Source organism: Aulostomus chinensis, chromosome 11 (assembly GCF_037954235.1).
Source record: "Aulostomus chinensis isolate RoL2024-O1b breed Wild chromosome 11, RoL_Achi_v1.0, whole genome shotgun sequence".
In the NCBI taxonomy this organism is placed as follows: Eukaryota; Metazoa; Chordata; class Actinopteri; order Syngnathiformes; family Aulostomidae; genus Aulostomus; species Aulostomus chinensis.
In genome coordinates this window covers 25,273,483-25,294,705 of record NC_141330.1, presented here as the reverse complement: position 1 = coordinate 25,294,705, position 21,223 = coordinate 25,273,483, and the positions used below count along the sequence as shown (strand labels likewise).

General features: G+C 42.3%; 1 protein-coding gene across 24 annotated transcripts in view; it reads left to right on the top strand.

Moving 5' to 3' along the window:
• rims2a (regulating synaptic membrane exocytosis 2a) overlaps window positions 1–21,223 on the top strand; it is a 164,255-nt gene that overhangs the window by 105,397 nt on the left and 37,635 nt on the right. For 8 of the 24 annotated variants that reach the window (XM_086219167.1, XM_086219165.1, XM_086219163.1 and 5 more), the window contains 8 exons: window positions 417–443; window positions 2,293–2,361; window positions 5,007–5,145; window positions 5,583–5,684; window positions 7,751–7,867; window positions 10,770–10,955; window positions 12,233–12,339; window positions 12,613–12,645. In XM_086219167.1, coding sequence (XP_086075293.1) covers window positions 417–443; window positions 2,293–2,361; window positions 5,007–5,145; window positions 5,583–5,684; window positions 7,751–7,867; window positions 10,770–10,955; window positions 12,233–12,339; window positions 12,613–12,645 — 780 coding nt within the window. The remainder of the gene's footprint in view (window positions 1–416; window positions 444–2,292; window positions 2,362–5,006; window positions 5,146–5,582; window positions 5,685–7,750; window positions 7,868–10,769; window positions 10,956–12,232; window positions 12,340–12,612; window positions 12,646–21,223) is intronic. The other 16 variants (XM_086219176.1, XM_086219175.1, XM_086219178.1 and 13 more) reach the window with 10 other exon arrangements.

Here is a 21,223-nt window from a genome sequence, read left to right as displayed (position 1 = left end):
TTCTGGTCATGAAAAGGAGTCCCTCCCGTCATACTGAGCCTGTGTGCACGAAATTTGGGACACAATCTGAAATCCTCTTCACACCCTTTCTGAAGTTGAGCTGTGATGCTTAAGCTGTCTGAGGAAGTAGATCTTTTCCAAATGTAAGGTCTGTCTTGTCACTGCACTGTGCCAAGTAGGGCTCAGTTGCCAGAAGTGACAAAACTTTCATGAACACATATCCTGGGGTTAGTGAGCGAACTTTCTTTTCTCTGTTAATTTTCCCACCTTCAGTGTCATTTGAAAATTAATGTTCTCACACAGGATCCACACAGTGTCCTTGATGTGTTCACTCTTATTGCTACAGTTTATTAAGGCATTGTTGCTGTGTCTGTGTCATTCAGGTCATGTCAACCTTACTGCTTTTGCTTTCACAGACAAAGGCTCATACTCATACAACTCAGGTAACATTCCCCTGCGCTCCCAGGCAGTGCCCTGCTACGGAGCATCTGAGTGTCCCCTTTCCTCTTGGAAGATGCATCCTTGTGCCCTCATTCTCAACCCCTTTATCCATGAAGGGTGCATGTTTCTGTCCCCTTGCATCCATTTCAGTGTGGTTAGCTGGTGTTTTTAAAATCCACAGAGCGTAACAGACGCATGCACCCTCCAAGGAAACAGAGATTTAGGACACAGCGGTTTCTCCCTCTCCCTCTTATATCCACCTGTTAAATACCTCACAATCTCTCCCTGCAACCCACAGCCATTCCCTGCAAAACACACTTGACCCTCATCCAAATGTGGCGTTATAAAAACACATTATAGACTATACTTCCATTTTGACCACTTGCTTTTCCTTTGCTTTGTATATTTTGGTTGATATATTGTGCCGTGACAACTGTTTCCCTTATTAGAAATGCACACAGTTCTTATGGCAAATTGTGCATCCCATTGTGCTTTGCTTGTGTTTTTGTGTGAAAATATTCTTTAAAATGTCACAGGGTGAATCAGATGTCAGAATGAATTTTTTTAAATTATCCTTCACCTTACACGTCATCTTTATAAATGTATATGTATTTTTCTACGTACATTTATATACATTTTTTTCTGAATACATTTTCAATAGAGCTATGATCAGGATACATTCGATTAAGAAAATCGGGCAAATATATGGAATTTTAAAATAGAAGTTTCCAGGCTTGAAAATGTATTTCACAAATAAATCCAACCACAAAATTAAGGAAAATTCATTAAAATCTGCTTCAAAATACTTGCAAATTACAGTATTATGTGGGTCTATTAATTTAATGAGAAAATAACTTTTGATTTTTGTTCGTATTATCTTTGTGTAGTATTTACTTTAATATACTTATGTATGTATATAACCACCTTGCTTCTTTTTAATAGTAGTTAAATGTACGGTGGTAAATTTAGTCATTTTTTAAAAATTTATTTTTAATAAAAAAAAAAAGATGTTTCAAAGAATATATAGTCATGCAAATTTTTTGCAAAGGTCAAAAAAAAAAATCCCAGCCATCCCCCCCCCCCCCCCCCCCCAAAATCTGTATGAACCCTCTGCGTTTCTATTGGCTATAACTTTTAATAGGCATGCAGTGGATGAGTGTACTGTGGAGGGATGTTTCACTGCTTTTGCTAGACACCCAGTGATAATTTTCCAGGCGTGTTAGTGAGGTGAAAGAGCTGACAGCTGTTAAAAGTTGGTAAGGTGAGAGGTTGGAAGCCACGCTGCTAAAGTGCAGCACTTGTCTTTTCTGAAAAAGATGATTTAAGTTGACTGAACAGTGAAGGCAGTGTGTCTGTGTGTGTCTGTGTGTGTTGAGGGTTCATGTGAGGTGATAAAGCAAGTGTGGAGGATGAAGAGAGAGCTGTATAGCCACATCACTCGTTCCACCTCCACAGCTAAATTGAAAGATATAGAACGTGTCACTTAAAAGTCCTACAGCTCCGATGAAGAGAGATCTGCTGTCTTGTTTAAGTCGTATGGCGGACTGCGACATTATTTGTCACAGCTGATGCATATTTTCACATATATTATACCAAACGCTGTCATGCATGACTGTTTATTGTAAACATGGAGTGTAGTGACATGAGTTAGGGACTGAAGGTGAATTCACTGGCCGCACATCTTATTGGATTCACTTAGGATCTCCAGTTTAACCAATAAAGATGACAGTCAGAGCTGGGAGGTACAATACATAAATACTGCATGACTGAACGCTCCCCTCAATCTCCTCTCCTTTATTTTCTCATGTCTCTCTTTCTGTCTCCTTCTCCCTCTGTCTCTTTGTCTCTAAGGATCCCAGAGGATAAGTGACAGCGAGATCTCAGACTATGATTGTGAAGATGGTGTCGGGGTCATAACAGGTAATAGAGTGAGGACATATTAATCCGGAGTAATTAATGAATTCATTTAATTCATTTAATGTATTTGAATGAATTCGCCCTCGACATGAGTTAATCAACGTGAAAAAAAACAGTCTGTAGGAGAAGCCAAGGAGTTATTTCGACATTTTTACGCCATGCTATTTAATGTCGTTTTTTTTGTTCATTTGCATTCGCCTTAGCTGAGATAGCTGTCTGTGTGTTAACATCCATCAAATGCTGTCTAGTCCTGCATGAGGGGAGACACAGATGTGGTGTGTCAGTGGGTGAGAGATGTAGAGGAGTATATCTAGTGCCTCCTCTGGTTGGTTTGGGCACCTGTTTCAGGGGTTGGCAACTGGGTGGAATCATGCAATCCTTCTATATGCTACATTTCCGTTGTTGAAACACCTCACTGTCAGGTAAAAAGATGGGGCTGACAACTCCACGTGTGAGGTAGGGTGGGGTAGGGCAAAGGGTAGGCAAACTGGCAATGTAGACTTTAAAAGAAAAAAAGAGAGCAGCCGAGCTGTTCCCAGAGGGCCAGATAAAAAAAGACAGAAAAACAAAATGAAAAGTACTTGACTTTTTGCCACGAAATATGTCAACCTCATGGAAAATGATGTTATATTACTGTACATTAGATCTCAAAACCAAAATGTTTTGGCCAGCACAATACCCTGTTGTCGTGTTCCACAACAGAAATCGAATCCAGGCCTAGCACTAGAAGAGACGATGTTAAACAGTGAGGAGACATTTACTGTAGCAAGCTCTCAGTCCGACAGAGAGGGAAGAGCATGATGATAGCAAAGCTGAAGGGAATCCTCTCTCAGCCTCTTTAGCATTCTCATCAGCCCCTCACTGCCTCACCATGCCAGTCCCCTTCATTTCACTCACAGTGAAGGGAAAACCCCTGCTTGCTCTCAGCTCTGGCTGCACCACATCCTCATGTATCCTTCTTTACGACTGGGAGGAACAATATTTTCCCCTGCCTGTATTTTCTCTCAGGTTTCTCTCGTCTACTAAGCGATCATAAGTAACTGCTGAATCGTTCCTTGATAAGCCTGTCAATCAAAATTGACGTTTTTGATGGAACTACAGTTTATAAGGGTATATTTGGATCGTCCACAGGTTAGGAAGCACTCTTGTTGCAATCTACTATCTGTCACCAAATGTTCTCTTGAAATGTACTCAACAAGAAGAGTTAATTCATTCGTGTAGCTGCATCAATAAGACTGGAGTTGACTCTGACTTTCTCTATCTTCTCCAGGAAGCTGTGTCGTGGAACTTTAGTGTAGAAATGGCAGATCCAATATGGCTGCCACGGCAATTTAGAAACATGAACCAAGAACAATAAACTGTAGGACAAGATGTTTTCAATTTGTAGGATTACATGAAATAGTGGCCAAATGCTGATATATATTAAATCAGTATTTTGCACTTGAGATCAGGATGGACCATTTATGTGAAAAATTGTAATCGGTTTGTTCCACCTACATGCACAGCTGATGCCCATCAAAAAGAAACTCTTATTGTATCAATAAGTCATAATTCATCAAGTGAAGGTCATCCTTTCTTTATCATTACCTTTAATTATTCCTACCTTTCCCTCTATTTCAGTGTTTGATTCAGGCTGTTCTTTAATTCATTTTAATGTGCTATACACTCTATTGAATATCAATCAGCTTTAATAGAGCTAATCATTGACCTTAACAATGGCTGCATGCCATCCCTGATTATCGGTTAATGAACTCTTTCAAGTTCAATGAAGTAATCAGTCGTGCGGAGGAATTTCATTACAATGTTTCGGATTTTTTTAAAGACTATTTTCATGTTTAATGCACAATCTTAACCCAGCGAATGGATCGCACCTGCAGTGAAACCTAGTTCTCATATTTGGAATATAACGACTCAGCAGTATGAAAATAGAAAACCTATCATCTGTGCAGGTGACATTTAGCTCATAGCATAACTTTGAGAAAGTTTAGGTTTCAAAATTATTCCCGGGTGTGTTTAAACTGGGTCAGCATCTTCTGCAGAACAGGGAACAAACAAAGAAGTCCGACATATTTAACATAGCAAGTAGTTAATTATTTTGTATGGCTTGCAATTGAAGTGTGATACTCCACTACTTTCAGTGTCAGAATATGAGTAAGAAATCATCTTTGTCCAAACAGCAAGACCCTCATCATCCATCTATTGGAGGAACATAGAACCATTTGTGCTACCATTCAACATTCCATAAAAAATCAGCCGAAGGACATCATCACTAGTTTTTAAGGAAAAAAAGCATTATTAATTTAGTAAATTCTACATTCATATAGGAATTTTTTTAAATCTTAAATGTTTTCTATGGCTGAGATGGAAATGGCTGTAAATTCCTGACCGTACGATAAATCAAAAATGAATGTATGCTGTCCATGAAAAACATTTCTGTTTAGCCCCTGATGACGGTCACAAACTTAACACATTTTTTTCACATGCATCCCTTAATTTGTTTGTGCATTCATGTTGTGTTTGCCAGCTGATCTCCTGACTTCAATAAAATTCGGAAAAAACAAAAGAAGACATCTAAAAAATGAAAAGCTGTCTTCATCTTGTCCTTTCAGCTCTACCTTTTTTTTACTTTTTAATTGCTTTCTCTCCAGACTACCGGCCAAATGGCAGGGACTTCCAGAGCTCTACGTTGTCTGTCCCTGAACAGGTGATGTCTTCTAACCACTGCTCCCGGTCAGCAGATATAAACCGGGCGCGGTCACGCTCCCCGAGCGTTCCTCCACCCTCCAGGTAACTGAAGCTTAAAAGACCACCAGGATGATCCTTGATTTCTAGGTTTTTTTTTATATTGTTATATTGTTTTTTATATTGTTTTCTGTCCTGTTACCTGATAATCTGTGGGATAATGGTGTATTTTATCAATGTTTTTGATTCTTGAACAACCATATATTGAGTGAGAATGCCTTCATTTCTTTGTTCAGGGTGTCCAAATTTTTTTAGCTAGTTGACAGGAACTACTTCAGGATTCTCTGGTAAAGGACTATTTGAATCAATCACCATTTGATCACCTATCTCATCATTGCATCGACTGCCAAATGCCACCAAACACTAGAGAGCTGCATTTTTGCTCTCACGTAATCATTAAGCGATGTGTCCCCCTGGCCAGTAGGGGGAGTGTGTGGCTTGTAAATTAACGTAGGGTGATCCAGTCCACTTCTGTCACACAGCAGAAGTCTGGACCCCACCTTTGACCTTAGGCCTTCTCAGTACAGCTCCTTGACTAGAGTGGACCACCTCAGTGTGTCCGGAGATAACTACTCATCTGACAGGTACACACACACTCCAGCTTACACTTGTGTACAGTAGCTGCATGCACACACTCTGGCATGCAGGAGCAAGTGGAGGCTGATGAGTTGACATGCAGACAGATCTTTATACACATATGCTGCTTCAAACTGAGCTGCTTTAATCTGTGTGATGTTTCAGGTTTTCAAGAGCAACTTTTTCCACTCTGTAGAAGTGTTTGATAAAAAATACTCTCTGATCTCATGTTCTGAATTACTCCAAAGCTACATAAGCATTTATGTTGCGGAAAGTTAACAAATATGGTGAATCAGGAAGAAATGATACAAGAAACATTAGCTGCAAAGGCAGCATCCTCACAACAATATTTATAAGAACCGCACTATCTTTATGAAAGAGGTGGTCCGGGGGAAGTTATCCTCCATCAGCACATATTTTCTGCTAGGGTAGAAAATGTTGCTCAAGCTTCCAATCATAGGCTTGGCACTGCCAGGCCACAGCTACTTTACCTCTGTCCAATTAACTTTATTTGATATTTTTTAAGGCTCGGTCTAAATCAGTGTCAGACACAGAAAATGCACTTATCTAAATTGTCTGGGACAGTGCTGCTATTTCAGCTGCTTTAATAAACAGCATCCAGTTATTTGAACATTTTTCCCGATATCAAAACAGTTGAAAATGACGCAAGGACTGAGTCATCGGAAATTTGGATTTTGTCCCAGAATTTCCTCAATAATAAGTAGGGCCCGACCAATTAATCACAGCGCCGATATATGCTGCATGATATCGTTATCAGAACGAAGAATCCTCTGTCTGTTGGGCCCTTACACTAACAAATTCTCTGCAAATTTCTAGTTTTTCAAGATTTTTATTTAAAACCTGTCATTATTTATTGTATGTAGAATGTAAATGTTTCCTCTGTCTATTCAAAACTGCTTTCTGGAAAATGTGCATGGTGTTAAGCTGTGTAATTATCCAGCAGAAGTGACACTAAGTATGTTCAGGTGAATGTTGTTTTGTTCGATGCTCCATCTGTCTTTGTGGGAAAGCGGAGGAAGACATCTTGACATTTCCACAGTATTTGTCATCCTCTTTTATCTTCCTTGCATTTTTTTCACCTCTTTGAAACTGTTGCGGCAGCCATTCCTTCTAGCTCCCTCAAACCCTCTACATGCTAGTTCTTTGAGGAATCTCCTTATTCCTCTGCCAATTCTCTCTCCCTCTCCTATCCTCCTCTTCTTCCTCCTCCTCTGTTTCTTCCTCAGCACCATCTCAGATCCATCTCTGTCTCTCCCCCCCCCCCCTCCATGTGTTTGCAGCCATTTTCTCACCCTACCTCGAACCAGACATACTCAGCCTATTGATGATCCTCAAAAGGACCCCAGGTAGATGTTCACCTGAGCTTGCATGAAGCCCCATCCTCCACTTTCCAACCCGACACACCCCCAAATTCAACCCACTGTCCTTTTTCTTTCTTGAAAAAAGCTTCCATGTTGGTGTTGAATACATGGTGCTGACATGATGGCATGTTTACACAGTGAATCACATCAAATACCAAATTATTGGCCATTGTCAATGCCATCAATGTTGTGTTGCAAGTATTTATGGATATATTTTGTCTTCAAAGACAAAATAAATAAACATTTTGTGCATTACTGACTCAGTAGCACAATATAGAAAAGGTCATCCATCCACTTTCAGCATTGCTCACTCTTGGTCTTCAGCATCTTAGCCATGATCATGGAAACATTCTTGTCACTTCGCTCTCAAAATTGACCATGTAAGTGAGTCCAAGGAAAGCCTTTGTTGACTTCTCCTTTTGTTGATCAAAAGAGGCAATACTGAATCAAGATTTGTGTTTCTGAAGTTTTGTCCAGCAGAGGTGGTTCCCCCTGCAAACATGAAGATAGATGCAGAACGTTTAGTGTACATTTGCTCTTAAACACAGTGTCGACAGCCTTTAAAGGGAATCCGAGAGGTGCATTCCAATTTGTCTTCCTTTGTAGGTTGATCTGTTTGTTTCCTCCCCTTGACAACAAAAAGAGAGAAAACCATAGACACATGCTGACCAGTTGTGATATTTTTTCGCCAGCCGCAACCACCGTGTGTACCCGATCTGCCGAGAGGAAGCAGTCAGGTTACTGCGTTCCACTAGGATGGCCCGTGCCTATTCTGAGGGCGCCTACACTTCTGACTTTGACTACGAGAGGTATTGACATGCACTGCAGCTGCATCTGTGCATCCGCCATCTTGTAGTCTCCCAAAGTTGTCCCTCGTCCGTCTTTAATTTATCTGTGACCGTACAAGTGATGGCGGAGAAGGATATCCTGCTTGATATCGGTTTCTGTTAAGTCGTCATCACGGCTCTGAAGTTGTGTAGGTTATGGTACACAACTGCCTCTGTGCTGTGTGCATAGACTCAGAGCTATTTGTGTTGCTGATGTCAGCCGTATTTACACTGCTGGCCAGCACCTGATTGTTTCTTCATTGATGTCCTTGTTTATGTACCCATGTACATTATACCTACAGCTGTATGTTGATCTGTAGTGTGTGTGATTATTACTATTGTCCTTTTTTTACATGCTATGGCACCTGCTCTTTGCACACCTTCACTTTGGCATCTCTGATGCATCACTCTGGGCTGCAAATTAGCTTTCTGTGGTTGCCCTTTGCCTTCCTGTGTCTGGCCAGAATGTGATGCTGGGCTGTTCCAAGCATCCAGAGAAAGGCCCGCTGACACCCATACATCCTCGGGACCCACGCCAGCGTCCTGGTGAACCAGTAAAGTGAAAGAACTCACATGCCCTGCTCCAGAAAAATCTCATTAAAGACTTCACTTTTCTTAGTTTTTTTTTTTCAAACTCTTTCCATCTGGCTTTCAGTCAGGAATAATGTTTGTGCTTTTCCCCTCCTCTATTGGAGGAAACAAAAGTGATGAGTCCTCAGAACTCCGCCCGAGAGCCTAACTGACATTATTAAAGTGTCACAAAGTTTCCCCGAGGTCCAGCTTGGCTCAGCCTGTAGCCCAGAAATTAAAGAGAGCTCCTCATCTCTCTCCCTCTCTCTCCTTCTCTTTTGTCTAAACCGATGTAGAAAGGAACAAAAACGTCTCACTGTCATCCACAGAGGAATAGAACAATTCTCTTCAATGTTAGCACAGACACAGTTTGTTTCCATCTGTATCCAGGTGGAGTAAAAGCCATGGTGTTAGAAGGATAAAAAAGCAAGTGAAAAAGGAGAATAAACAGAGTTACAAAGAGTATTACTGAAGTCTTAGCGAAATGATATTCACCCAGAAGACTGTTATTAAAGTGCATTGCTTGAAAAACCCCAAGCGGTGCAGAAACAGAAACCTGCACTGTGTAAGCGTCAACACAGCAAAACAGAGAAAACAGTTTGTAACCGTAAGAAATCTATTCCAAAACTCTTCATCCATCAATTAACACGTTTGATTCCTAACAGACAGAACGGTCACATTAGCCTCTAAATATTTATGACAGGAACCAACGAATGATTGTGTGGGCCATGACAGGAAATGACAGTAGATTAAGAATGATGAAGATGAATTAAGGTTACTGGCAGATGAGCTTTGTTGAACTGTTTTAGACTGATCTCCTCTACTGGACAATGTTTCATTCTACAAAAGGCTACAGACACCACAAGACTTCGACAGATTCATTTACGTATTCAATCTATATATTAATTCCAAATATTTCTCAACAGAGTCAGAGTTTTAAATTGATTGAAGGAAGACTTTTGGTGTCGATTCGCCTCATTAGAAGCAGCTCCTACATGTTTATAGGGTGCAGATGTCTTCTGCGTATTTAAGTAATGTGTTATTCTGGGGGGGACTTTGGAAAGCTTTTTGTTTTAATTTAAACTGTCTGTGCCTGCAAAAAAAAACAGTACTTGTAACATATCTAAAAAGCCAAGTTGAATGTTTGCCTTCACTGTTGTGACAAGTGCAGTGTGATGTAGTTTGCTGAAAATGTTTTTCTTTTCTCTCTGCAAGGTTAAACAATGTCCCCATATAATGTCAGTGATTTTTACAACTTGTTTTTTTTTTCCCCAGCTCCTCAGATCATCCTCAATGTGCCAAAACTATTCATAATGGCTTGGTATTTTTCAGGGTATAGCAGATATAATAAGTCAAAGCCAACATGCAGATACACTTGACCTCACATGTCACTCTACCTCAAACAGGCCGCCCATGAACACTCACCCATCACGAGCACACAGCCTGTCAGATCTTTACACGCTGAAGACTTAACAGTTAGTTTGCTACAAGGACCATAATGTTCACATGAGGCAACAGTCCTCCACACCGTCCACCTTTCCAATGAAGTCATTCAGCTACTCCAAGAGAAAGCTGCTGAGCTAAAAAAAAAAAACGTAAATAGTTGCAGGCTGCTCTCTGTTGAACCTGGCAACCTTGGTTTAGACCATTTAACATGAAATTACTGGGCTTTGTTCACTGAGAGTAGCTGAATCATCTCCTGCTATCACTCACTCACCTCACCTGTATTTTTCGATGCTTAAGTTTATTGACTGCAAATCACATCCACCCGACATTATTGATGATGGTTGTTTTCCCTACGTTTCAGACAGTAGATAACAATTCGGTAAGAAAATCTACATGCGGAGGCTTAATATTTGCTTTCATTCAGGAGTCCACCACACTGGATGTCATGTGTGCTAGCAGTCAAAGGAATATTGGCATATTGTGAAAGCTCAGAAGTGAAAAACTGCAGTCATGTGACAACCCAAGTGTCAAAAAAAGTTGACCATAACTGAAAAACATGCATGATGTTGAGTCAATTCTCATCTCTCAGGATTTGAGGTGGGAAAGAATGTTAAGAAAAAATCTATTACATGGTTTGGAAATGGTTGGAAATGTCTGAAGTAAAATGTTGAAGTTATTTGTGATTGCAAGGAAATGGGGTGAAGTGGAGCGAAAGTACAGGCGCAGTGCTTAACCACATGCACCTAAGAGGAGTTATGAGGGTACAACGATTTCCTTTGCCCTCCATTCTGTCCACCCTTCCAGCATACTGTCCCCACCCCGATGGGGCCCCACTGAGTGCCTGCCTATCTCTCAATAACCTCTGTAGGAACCATGGAGCCATGGATAGGCACGAGTATCACAGCAGGTCCCGCTCTGCAGACCAGCGGCCCACTATAGAGCGCCCCTCGTCCCGATCACGCTCCACTGAACGCCCTCACGACTCATCGCTCATGAGGTCCATGCCGTCTCTGCCATCTGGGAGGTCCGCCCCCCCCTCACCTGCCTTGACGAGGTGTGACCCAGATTGGAGACGCTAACCAACTCAACACAGTAGCTCAGCACAACCCAGACTGGGGTTTTAGATTTTAGTTGCTCATTTTGCTGCGGCACACTCGCTCTGGAGGGAGAAATAATTTAATTATAATTTAGTTTGATAATATTATTAGACTGCAGGCCAAGCGAATAAATTGATGTTAGATACACAGAAGCCTTCACGTACTGTATAGTTTAAAGGTTGTGTAGCCAATTAGCTTACCCAATAGCCTTTCATTAAGCTTATTAATTTTTGTTGTTATTCATATTATGAGCACAGTTCTTCTCTGGCATGCCAGCAAGCTCCAGCTACTCTTTGATTCAACGTTGAGGTTCAAATCAGCCAATGAGATTATTTCTGCCCTGAGAGCAGCTGCTCCACTGCTAAATGTTTGCCTGACTAAAACATTTGTAGAACCAAACCAATAGAGACCCTGTCCCATGAGCTCCCACTCACCCAGACCCTGACTAACTCACAGAATGAATACGAAAATCCACATCACCACCACCCACAGCACACACCCTTCCAATCCCTTGCTCCCCTTCCTCACCTCACCTCACCTCTCCTCACCCCACCCACCTAGCCACTTTATGTTTTGTCCCCAAGAGCACCGGTGCTGTGTTTTCTTTACACATGTCCAAGGCAAGACTATCCTGACTCTGTAGATAGCGTGCTGACTCATTTTGATTTGGAACACACTGCTCATACGCTTGCGTGAGTATAGCAGTGTTGGGCCAGTATTTTCCTTCGGTTTCATTACTAACATCAACTGATGCTTTTTTATCCTGTGACGGCATCCTGTTTTTGTTTTCCTTTTTTATTTTGAGCCCTCTGGGGACAGGCTGAACGCATGGTCGCACTGGTCTGCTGTTCCTACATTGAACTCTTTTCTTCTTGCAGCTTGATGAGTCGACTGCACATGCGTTTCACACCTGGCATCTTTTATTGCAGCTCAGTTCCCAACAGTTGATGTGTCCCTCCACTCCCATGCCATGTGCCATGTGCCAAACATCATTACTGTGTAAACTGGTTTATATTTGGAGATGCAAAACAAACAATGTGCACTCAGTTACTAGGTGATCCTAGATTACATCATGATAATGTGTCAGTGTGTTAGTTTCCTGAACATCTACACCCAACCAGTGTGTAGTTTTCTCCTTTCTGAACACACTGTGATGTGAGTGTGACATGGCCAGGACCTGTAACAGTACAAATAGGTTTCTCACCATAGTCCCCATTACTTTTATGTCATATAGGGCGCATCCTCGTAGTGGATCGGTCCAGACCAGTCCGACCAGTACCCCGATGTCCAGTAGACGAGGTCGGCAACTCCCGCAGCTTCCACCCACAGGGAAGGACAGAAGTAAGTCATCTGTTTTTTTGTTTTTTTTGTCTCTGCGTTTAAGTGATGCCGTGCTTTATCAGCGTGGCTGTCGTGTAGGAAGAGCTTTTATTTGGCGTCCCAGCTGATTTGAACCTGAGAATGAACTGGCTCAAACAAAAATGGGATTATTATTAATGGGTATAAATCACATCATATTTGCAAGCAACTTTCTTTTGTTTCGTTTCATTAGTGTTCACTTTTGCCTTCCATCCATAACATCTGCTCTCGGTTCCCTTTCCATTTCTCTCTCAGAAGATGGAGACGAAGGAACAGAGCCTTGTGAAGGTCTGTACCTGAATGTGAGGGTTTAGTCTTTCAGATCGGGAATGCTGGTGGAGACATACCTTGCTCTGAAGGCCTAAACCCTGTCTGCAATGGCAGTTGGCAGGGTTCTCTGGAGGCTAAGCTCCTTGAACCCCCTGCTCTGTTGCAGATGTGTGTAATCTAGAGTTGAAATGTCCTGTGCCATTGTGTCGTACTTCCACGTAAGCATGTTTGGGTCCTGCTACTGATTGTTCAATTGTTTCTATGTCTGGATTTCAGTAGGTACTTTTTGTCATTTTTCTGGGAATCATTTACGTATTTGGACTGCTGAGAAACTTAAAGCATATCTAATGGTCCGGGTTTTGATTAAGAAGTAACAATCTAAACATTCCACATCTTTACAGATAAGACATTTGTTCCTTCTTCACTTCTTTTACAAATGTCTTATGTGGCAACTTGTGATTTGTATTGCAAGAAGTGTGATGAAAGCAAGTATTATTTCACTTTGAATCAGACACTGCAAAAACAAAGCTTGGTGTAGCTTCACTGTGATCGGAGGGAATGGCTAGGACGAAGCTGGGGGGGCTCAGGCAGTTCTGGAGTACTTGTCAAAGCATTCACAGAGCTCTTTCATCATTGTCAGAGTCCATGAGGGCTTCCCCTGTCTTCTTTGCAGCCCCCTCTCCCCCCCCTCTCTCTCTCTCTCTCTCTCTCTCTGTCTTCCTCACCCTCTCCTTTGCTCTCTCAGTCTCATCCTTCTTCTGTATCTCTGCCATCTTTTTATCACTCTTGAAGCTCTCGCTGTCGACCTCTCTGTCGCATCTTTGTCTCTGTTCTCAATAGTCTCCCTTCGTCTCCCTTTGTACTGTTTTTTTCTTCAGGATTCTCCCTCTTCTCACTACCTCTTTTCTTCATTGTGTGTGTGTGCACGCGCGCGCGTGTGTGTGTGTGTGTATGTCCCTCTTGCAGTTGTACATTTTGGGACAGTAGCTGTGTGTGTGGGCAGTAGCAGGAGATATCGATCTGACCTTGTGGTGTAGCTCCCACAGAGTTGCATGGAGCTCAGCTTATGTAATGCAAATGTGTGTCAGTAAGTGAGAGTGTGTGTGTTGGGTTGTTTGTGTGTAGCTGTGGACTGCATCTATATTATCATATATTGCCGAATACAAAGAGGGACTTGACTCTTTCCTGTGCTCCAAAGTTGGATCATACTCGGTACTTTCAAATACCTCATTGTCTGGTGTGTTCTTTGTTAATGTGCGGCAACTCCTAAGAAGGAAGAGTGGAGGAGCTCGGGGCACCCGGACCCCTCAATGGTCGCCCAGGTGTGTTTACTACAACAGAAAACCTATGCTGCTTGACTCCTTGTTGTGCTGTCTAGTAGTAAGGTCCTTTCCTTTGGTTGGGAGTACATGTTGGTGTACAGTACATTCATCCACAGTCTTGAATGAACAGCCGGACTCTTGGCAGACACTTCAGTTCCCTACAGTTTCCACTTCCTACTCTCCCATCTGTTTATGTGGTGCGCTTCTGTCCTGCCAGCGTGTGACACTACGACTCAACATGAGAATAACTGGAGCCAAATTACTCACTGGATATTAAAATAATCTATAATCTCTGAGGGATATTCTGCTATAGGGAGATTGTGTGTTGTGTTCTCAGAAATCAATGTTGTTGTTCACAACACTTGATACATAGGAGAGGTACCAGTGTGACGCGTTTGAATTAAAACATGGATCTCAAGGGAACATTCTTTGAAAGTGTTCCTCTAAGTATGGAACTGTTCTTGTCTCATACTTCAGTTTTGAGTGTTCACAGGATAATGTACCAAATAATGTACCATCTTTTGCGCAGCAGCTGTAGAAGTAGCTGTTTGCTGTAGAGCTGCGTGTTTGTGTTGAGGTCTGTCAGTGAATACCCTTAAATTTGTCACTGCAGTGCTGTTGGTTTGAAAGTTCAATCCCTTTTTGAGCTTCCATCTGTCTCTCTACCAGCAGCAGACTGCGAGGAGAAACCACAAGGCCCGCCAGTAAATGGGAGGAAAGGCAAGTGTGAGAGTGTGACTTTGCTGTGTGGTCTCTCTCGCACCAAATCAAGTCCTTCATGTGTGACCGTCCCTAGCAACTGATACTTTACTACGACTACGACTGCGACTACGTTCCCCTTCACTGTAGTACATTTGCTGTGATCAAATTAGCGACTTGTAGCTGAAGCTGACGGTAATGTGCTTCGAGGGCTGCTGCTGTGATCTCGAGTGCACTGTCCTCAAGTTCTCCAGCTCTCGTTGGGCCTCAGAACACTAACCTGCCCTCGACTTCAGTGGACAATAATTCTGCTCACAAAGACAGAGTTCTCCATTTCCCTTGTGACATTGCGGATATTGAACACACAGTCTGGCATGCCTGTGCTCACACACACACACACACAAGAAGTGCTGAATAGAAGCACCTCTAATGTTTTCTTATTTTTTTACACTATGAGACTATTACCTCAGTTCTCCAGCAGATGGAGCAAAACTCGTAATCTTGGATGAGGGAGCTATCCATTACATCAGTGCTGAAGCAGCAAGGAGGTCGTTTTCTTTCTCATAAGATCGATTTCTAATATCCCCATATAACGTAACAATCTAAATTCCCCCAAAAAAAGAAAACAACAGAAACTGTTGTGTGAATATCAAACAAAACATTTCTTTGACAAGCCATCATCCTTCAGAATTCAAGAGAGTGCAAACCCGTGTGTGTTGTGTCATGTGTGTCTTGCTGTAGAGGTAACATGGGAGGACCAGCAGCGAGGGGTGAATGGCTCTCTGTCTGATGGAGGGACACAGCCACACCCCTCCCTCACTGACTCAGGTTGGTTGGTCTTGGTGTGCAGTTTCTCCTCTTTAAAAGTCAAAATGTCACTTTGCTAGAGTATTAACCTTTTTTCAATTAATTCTTGGAAGTCTATGAACAATCAGTCAGCCATTTGACCTTGTTCTGAAATAAAAGAAATATTCAAATTTATACTAACATTATCGAATAGAAATTTAAAAAAAATAAAAACATCTTCATAAGACATTGGCAACAGCTTGGCTGTTATGTTTGATGGGATTATTATTTTTTGCTGCTTTTAATCAGAGAAATGCACCTTCTAAATCAGAAAAATAATCTAAAAAAGTGACATGTCCTTGAAGGTTTTTTTGGACTCTGTTCTTCACTGCTTGTGTGGACTTTTCGCTGGATTACGCCCTCATAAAACACAGACCAAATCTTACAGGGGGCCTACGAGGGCCTGTTCCGACACCAGTCTTATGTTGAACCGAACACTCGAGCACTTCATCTCTGGGCAGTTAGAACAAATCACAGGAAGTGGAACATTTTATTTGTAATTTTTATTTTTGCTGTCTGACACAGTGAATGGCAGGAGACAAAACAATGTGACGTCTTGCCAGATATTCATACTTACGTTCCTCTGAAGTCTGCTGATATGCATGAGCAGGAACATGACCTGACAGTGCTTCCTGACTTTTGATGTAGTCAGATCGACATTGTGAGGAGTTTTGTTTTACCTGTCAACTATCTCACTCATAAGAATCTCTGGGCAGCAGGAAAATAAAATCCAGTCTTTCATATGTAGTTGCCCACATCAGCCTCTGGATGGCATCCTTCAACCTTTCTGTCTCTCCTCTCTTTGTGTGGTTTTGCTGTGCTGTGTGGAGATGAAACTTCTACACACTCCAATTTCAGGCAATGCGTCATTAGAGCCTGTGAAACGTTGCTTAATTCTGAAGAAAAGATGCTTTTCAGTGTGCCAGTGGGCAGTTTGTGTAGACACTGAAGGACAATGTAACAGATGTTGCTAAGGCAGCTAGTGCTGTGTAGGACCTTCATCTGTGTGCACCCAGTGCTTGCTGGTATGTGATGACCACAGAATGAAATTTGCTATGATGACTGTCAACAGATGACATTTAAGAATGCAAAAACATTAGATATAAATCAGACAAAAAGTAGTCTTCGTGTTGGTTAGTCTGTGACCTAGCTGGCTCTAAACAATCCTTATATTTTTCACTGGATTCCTATTTCATTAAGTGCCGTAAAGCCTCTGTTTCCTACCGGCTTACATTCTGGCTGTAATCAAGCCTCCGCCTAGTCATCAGTCAGTCTGTTGCTGCCTCTGCCTCCCTTGGCGTCCTTGTTTTTGTCTCTATGTCTCTTCATTCCTCTCTTTTTTTTGCTCTCAACTCTTTCTCCTCTTAAATACTTGTGTCTCTTCTGTCTGCTTTTTTTTAACCTTAATTTACCCTGGAAAGGATGACTAAGCGCAGTCTTCGTTTCCTGCACAAACACATTCATGTTACTTCCTCACAGGGAGCTATCAGAGGGCCGATCAGAGGCTCATCGAGCGTGATTGTAAAGAAGTGAAAGAATTTTAATCACCCCCCTGCCCACAATTACTGTTTAAAATTTTCCCATGGCATCCAATTATTCTGTGCTCCACAACAGACAGACGAAAAACACATACACGTACGCACAGACACACACACACACACACACACACACACACACACTCACAAAAAGACACCAGGTCTTGATCTGAGAATAATTTATAACTGAGTAAAATTTAAGATGATGGGACATGATTGGCATATTTGGCCCAGTCTCTCCATAGCTAATTCCTTTAAATTTGCAATATACCTGTAGGCTATGATGCAACATATCTAAAATCAAATGATTCAAAGAGATGCATGATCGTCCACAATACTGTGGGAGGAAGCTGGAGTACCGGAGAGAACCCACGCAGGCACTAGGAGAACATGCAGACTCCACACAGAAAGACCCCATGCCCGAGCTGGGGCTCGAACCCAGAACCTTCTTGCTGTGAGGCGACAGTGCTGACCACTGCACCACCGTGCAGCCTGAATAAAAACATTAACAGCACAACAAATACTGACAGGAAGCAAGACGTTGCCCATCATCACCCGGCTCTCTCAGGGCGCACGTGTATTTGTGAGTTCTACAGTCTTCTGCCACGATCATGCATCTCTTTGATAATAACTGCATATTAACACCAAATAGCAGTTTTATACTCCCAGGTCTTATGGTCATTAAAAATTGGGAAAAGTGATGGAATCTGAAAAAAGTTAAAATTAAACATTTTTGAAATATTGTACCTGAATAAAAACAGAGAATTTTGGAAAAGACATGGACATTTCTTTTCGTTAAGTACATGCTGATAAATTGTGTCGGACTGTTCTGTTGATATTTATTTGGAAACAGAGGTTTCAGGGAATGTACGAGCATGAAAGAAGCCATGGAAACTTATTGTTTAGTCTGTGCATGATCCCTGCCGTATACACACGACTCAACATTGTTCCTATATCCATCTGATAGCCGGAGCTCTTACATTGGATTCCTAGTGAACTTCACCCATATTGGCATTTACTGCTCCAAAGATGGAATATGTTTTATAGTGTCATTGATTTCTATGTTCTTCGTCTTAATTGTGTGTGGTGAAGTTGTGTGTCATTGACAGGCGGTTGTGTTAGACACATATTAGTACCAAACATCCCACAGGACAGACTTAACGTGCAAACTGATGTCTATCGTCGTATGTCAGGCTCCTGTCCTGGTGACCCACCCGAAGCCTCCCAAGTGAGAGGGAGGGTAAAAAAATCACTCGCTCTCTTGATTACCATTTGACTCTCTAATGAGGTGATGTCAGCTGTCATGAAGAGATGAAAGCTGGTGAGGCGCACGTCCCACCTTGTCTTTTTTATTCATGTGACACTTTTGTTCACTATTAAAGGAGTGACTAATTGAGCTAAAAGCAAATTATTTAGAATATGATCTAGGTTTTTTTTCTCAGTTCTAAAGAAGGATATAAGACAGGAAGTTTCAGGAGTTGACAAACAGAAATGGTGGACTGATAAAGGGCAAAAGATGTTGCTGATAAAATAGGATAGAATAGAATAAGCCTTTATTGTCATTGCAGAGTACAAGAAGTGTGCAACAAATTTTGTTATGGCTCTGTACAACAATGACATATAGAAAACAGTGGGAAATAGATACAGTGCAATAAAATGCAACAATAGATACAACAATGCAATTAAAAACAGCAGGAAATAAATAAAGAGTATGGATAAAAATATTAATGGTAAATGGACTCAATTATATATCGCCTTTCTACCTTAGCAGCACTCAAAGCGCTTTACAACAGCCCTTTATAGACAGAGAATGAGCCAAATTTGCAGCCCGGTAGAGGAGGGAATTTCCCATCTTGTCTGTGTGACATGGAGGCCAATTGTTCCTCTTTTCAAAAAAGCCGCCACTGGTGTGGGCGTAAACACGTGACGTGACAAAGTGACGCAAAGTTGCGCGTGAACAGTGACGTTCAAAATATATGTCGGGAGAATAGTTAGGCCCGTGACAGTCAGTAAGTTTCCAAACAGCACTTCGCCGCTCTGGCTGCCGGCAGCGTCAGTGTTGACATTCTTTGAAGTGTTTGAGGGAGAACCGGTGAGCGTTATGTTTGCGAGTTTGCGTCATCATCGACACCTGCGCCCACCTCACACTGAGCCAGCACATTGACGGCTTGGCTTCACATAGCAGTGGAGGCGACAAGAAGTAAACCCTCTGAGCAGGAATATTGCCGAGCCAAAATTGATCCCTAATATGCTGCATTCTGTCTGAAACCTCGGATCAAGCCGCAAAACAATTTCACACACACTCACACACTGATGGTGAAAGCTGCCATACAAAGCGCCAACCTACTTATCAGGAGCAATTATGGGTTCTGTATTTTCCTCAAGGACACTGAAGCTCACATGGTCACCAGGGGCGACCCCTTGGTTGCTAAACTGCCACTCTACCTCTGAGCCATGACAATTGCTGCAAATATAATTTCACGCATTGTGCAAACAGTGTGCAAATATTAGGCTCATAATAGTTTAACAATGCAAATATTTTCATTTAGCAGCAGCTGTTTTGTGTTGTAGTGGTATGTCAAGTGGAGTGTTTGTTGGATTTGTTTAGGGGAGCCCCAGCCCTGGGGAAGAAACTATTGTTCAGTCTGCTTGTGTGGGTGCGGAGGGCTCTGTAACGTTTGCCTGATGGTGACAGTTCAAACAGATGATGGCAAGGATGTGTGGGGTCTCTGCAGATGCTAGTTGCTTTTCTTAGGCCCCTGGTGGTGTAGATCTCATCCAGCGCAGAGGGTCGAGTCCCAACTATTTTCTGTGCACTTGATACCACGCAGCTGCAGCACCACGCTGAGATGCAGTACATAAAGATGCTCTCAATGGAGCAGCAGTAGAAGGTTACCAGCATCTCATGTGGTAGTCTGGCTTTCTTCAGCGTCCTCAGCTGCTGCTGTGCCTGTTTAACTTGTTTAGCGGTGTGCGTAGTCCATGTGAGGTCCTAAGATATGTGAGCTCTCAGCAACCTGATGCTGGACACTCTCTCCACTCTTTCATCCCAATGGAACTCAGAGTGAATTCAGCATCCTTGGGTTTCCTTAAGTTGATGAGCTCCTTGGTCTTCCCGGCGTACAGAGAGAGGTTGTTTTCTGAGCACCACTGCAGCAGCTTGTGAATCTCTGCTCTGTTGGCTGTTCCATCGCTGTCGGTGATCAGCCCCACCACAGTCGTGTCATCTGCATATTTCACTATTGTGTTGACGTGAAATTCATGATCCGAAGCGAATGTTGTAAACTGGACTTGAGGTCGTGTGGGTCCAGGAATGCATGCTGACACACACTCAAAACACAAATGGAACTGTTTTGGTTCCTGATAGAAGAATCAAACTCATTTTGAGAGAAAAAAGGAAGGGAAATTAAAAACACCCTCGGCAGGCTAAGCAGAAGGAAGGAAGGAAGGGCATGAATAAAAGGAAGAAATCTATGTAATCAGAAGCAAAAGAGATGCCTTAAAGCATGCAGTTGAGCTTGCTGTTGCATAACCTTCTTTCAGAGAGACGCTGTAGCTGACGCCTGAGTGTGTGTATTTGAACATGCGCCCTTTCACTCTCACCAGAGTGCTTGGTATTTTGTCAGTTTTCACATGTTGTGCCCTTTAAGGTAGTTGTCTCTCTCTTTTGTGTGCTTGCTGCTCTCAGCTTTCTATTTGTGTTGTTTTGTGTTGTTTTTTTAAGTTATTTTTCCAGGCTGTCTCCCCACAGTTGCCACATGCAGGTTCAAGTGACATCCACCCCCTCCCCACCTACCTCCAAAGGTTTCAAGTTTCTATCTGGTTCGGTGCATCTTTAACATCTCTTTACTCTTTCAGCTCTTTTTTTCCTTTAAAGCACAGAACCTCACCCTCCCAATCCTCCCTCCTCTCTGATTTCTAATAACGAAACTCTCAGCCTCTACCTCAGCCTCTCCTGGCCTCTTACTGTGTTTGACTTTTCACTGTGCCCAGTTTGTGTGTTCTTGGTGCACTTTTTGATTTTGTGTGTGTGTTCTGCGCTTGTTGTTTTGTCATTGTCGTGTGGTATTGTGTTGTGTCCCCCCCAATCCTCCATCCTCTTCCCCTTCACTCTGACCCTCCAAACCTGGCATATTCGGTGATCACGACGATGGCGCCACCTTTCCTTCATCCTCCCTCTCCTCCTCTGTCCTC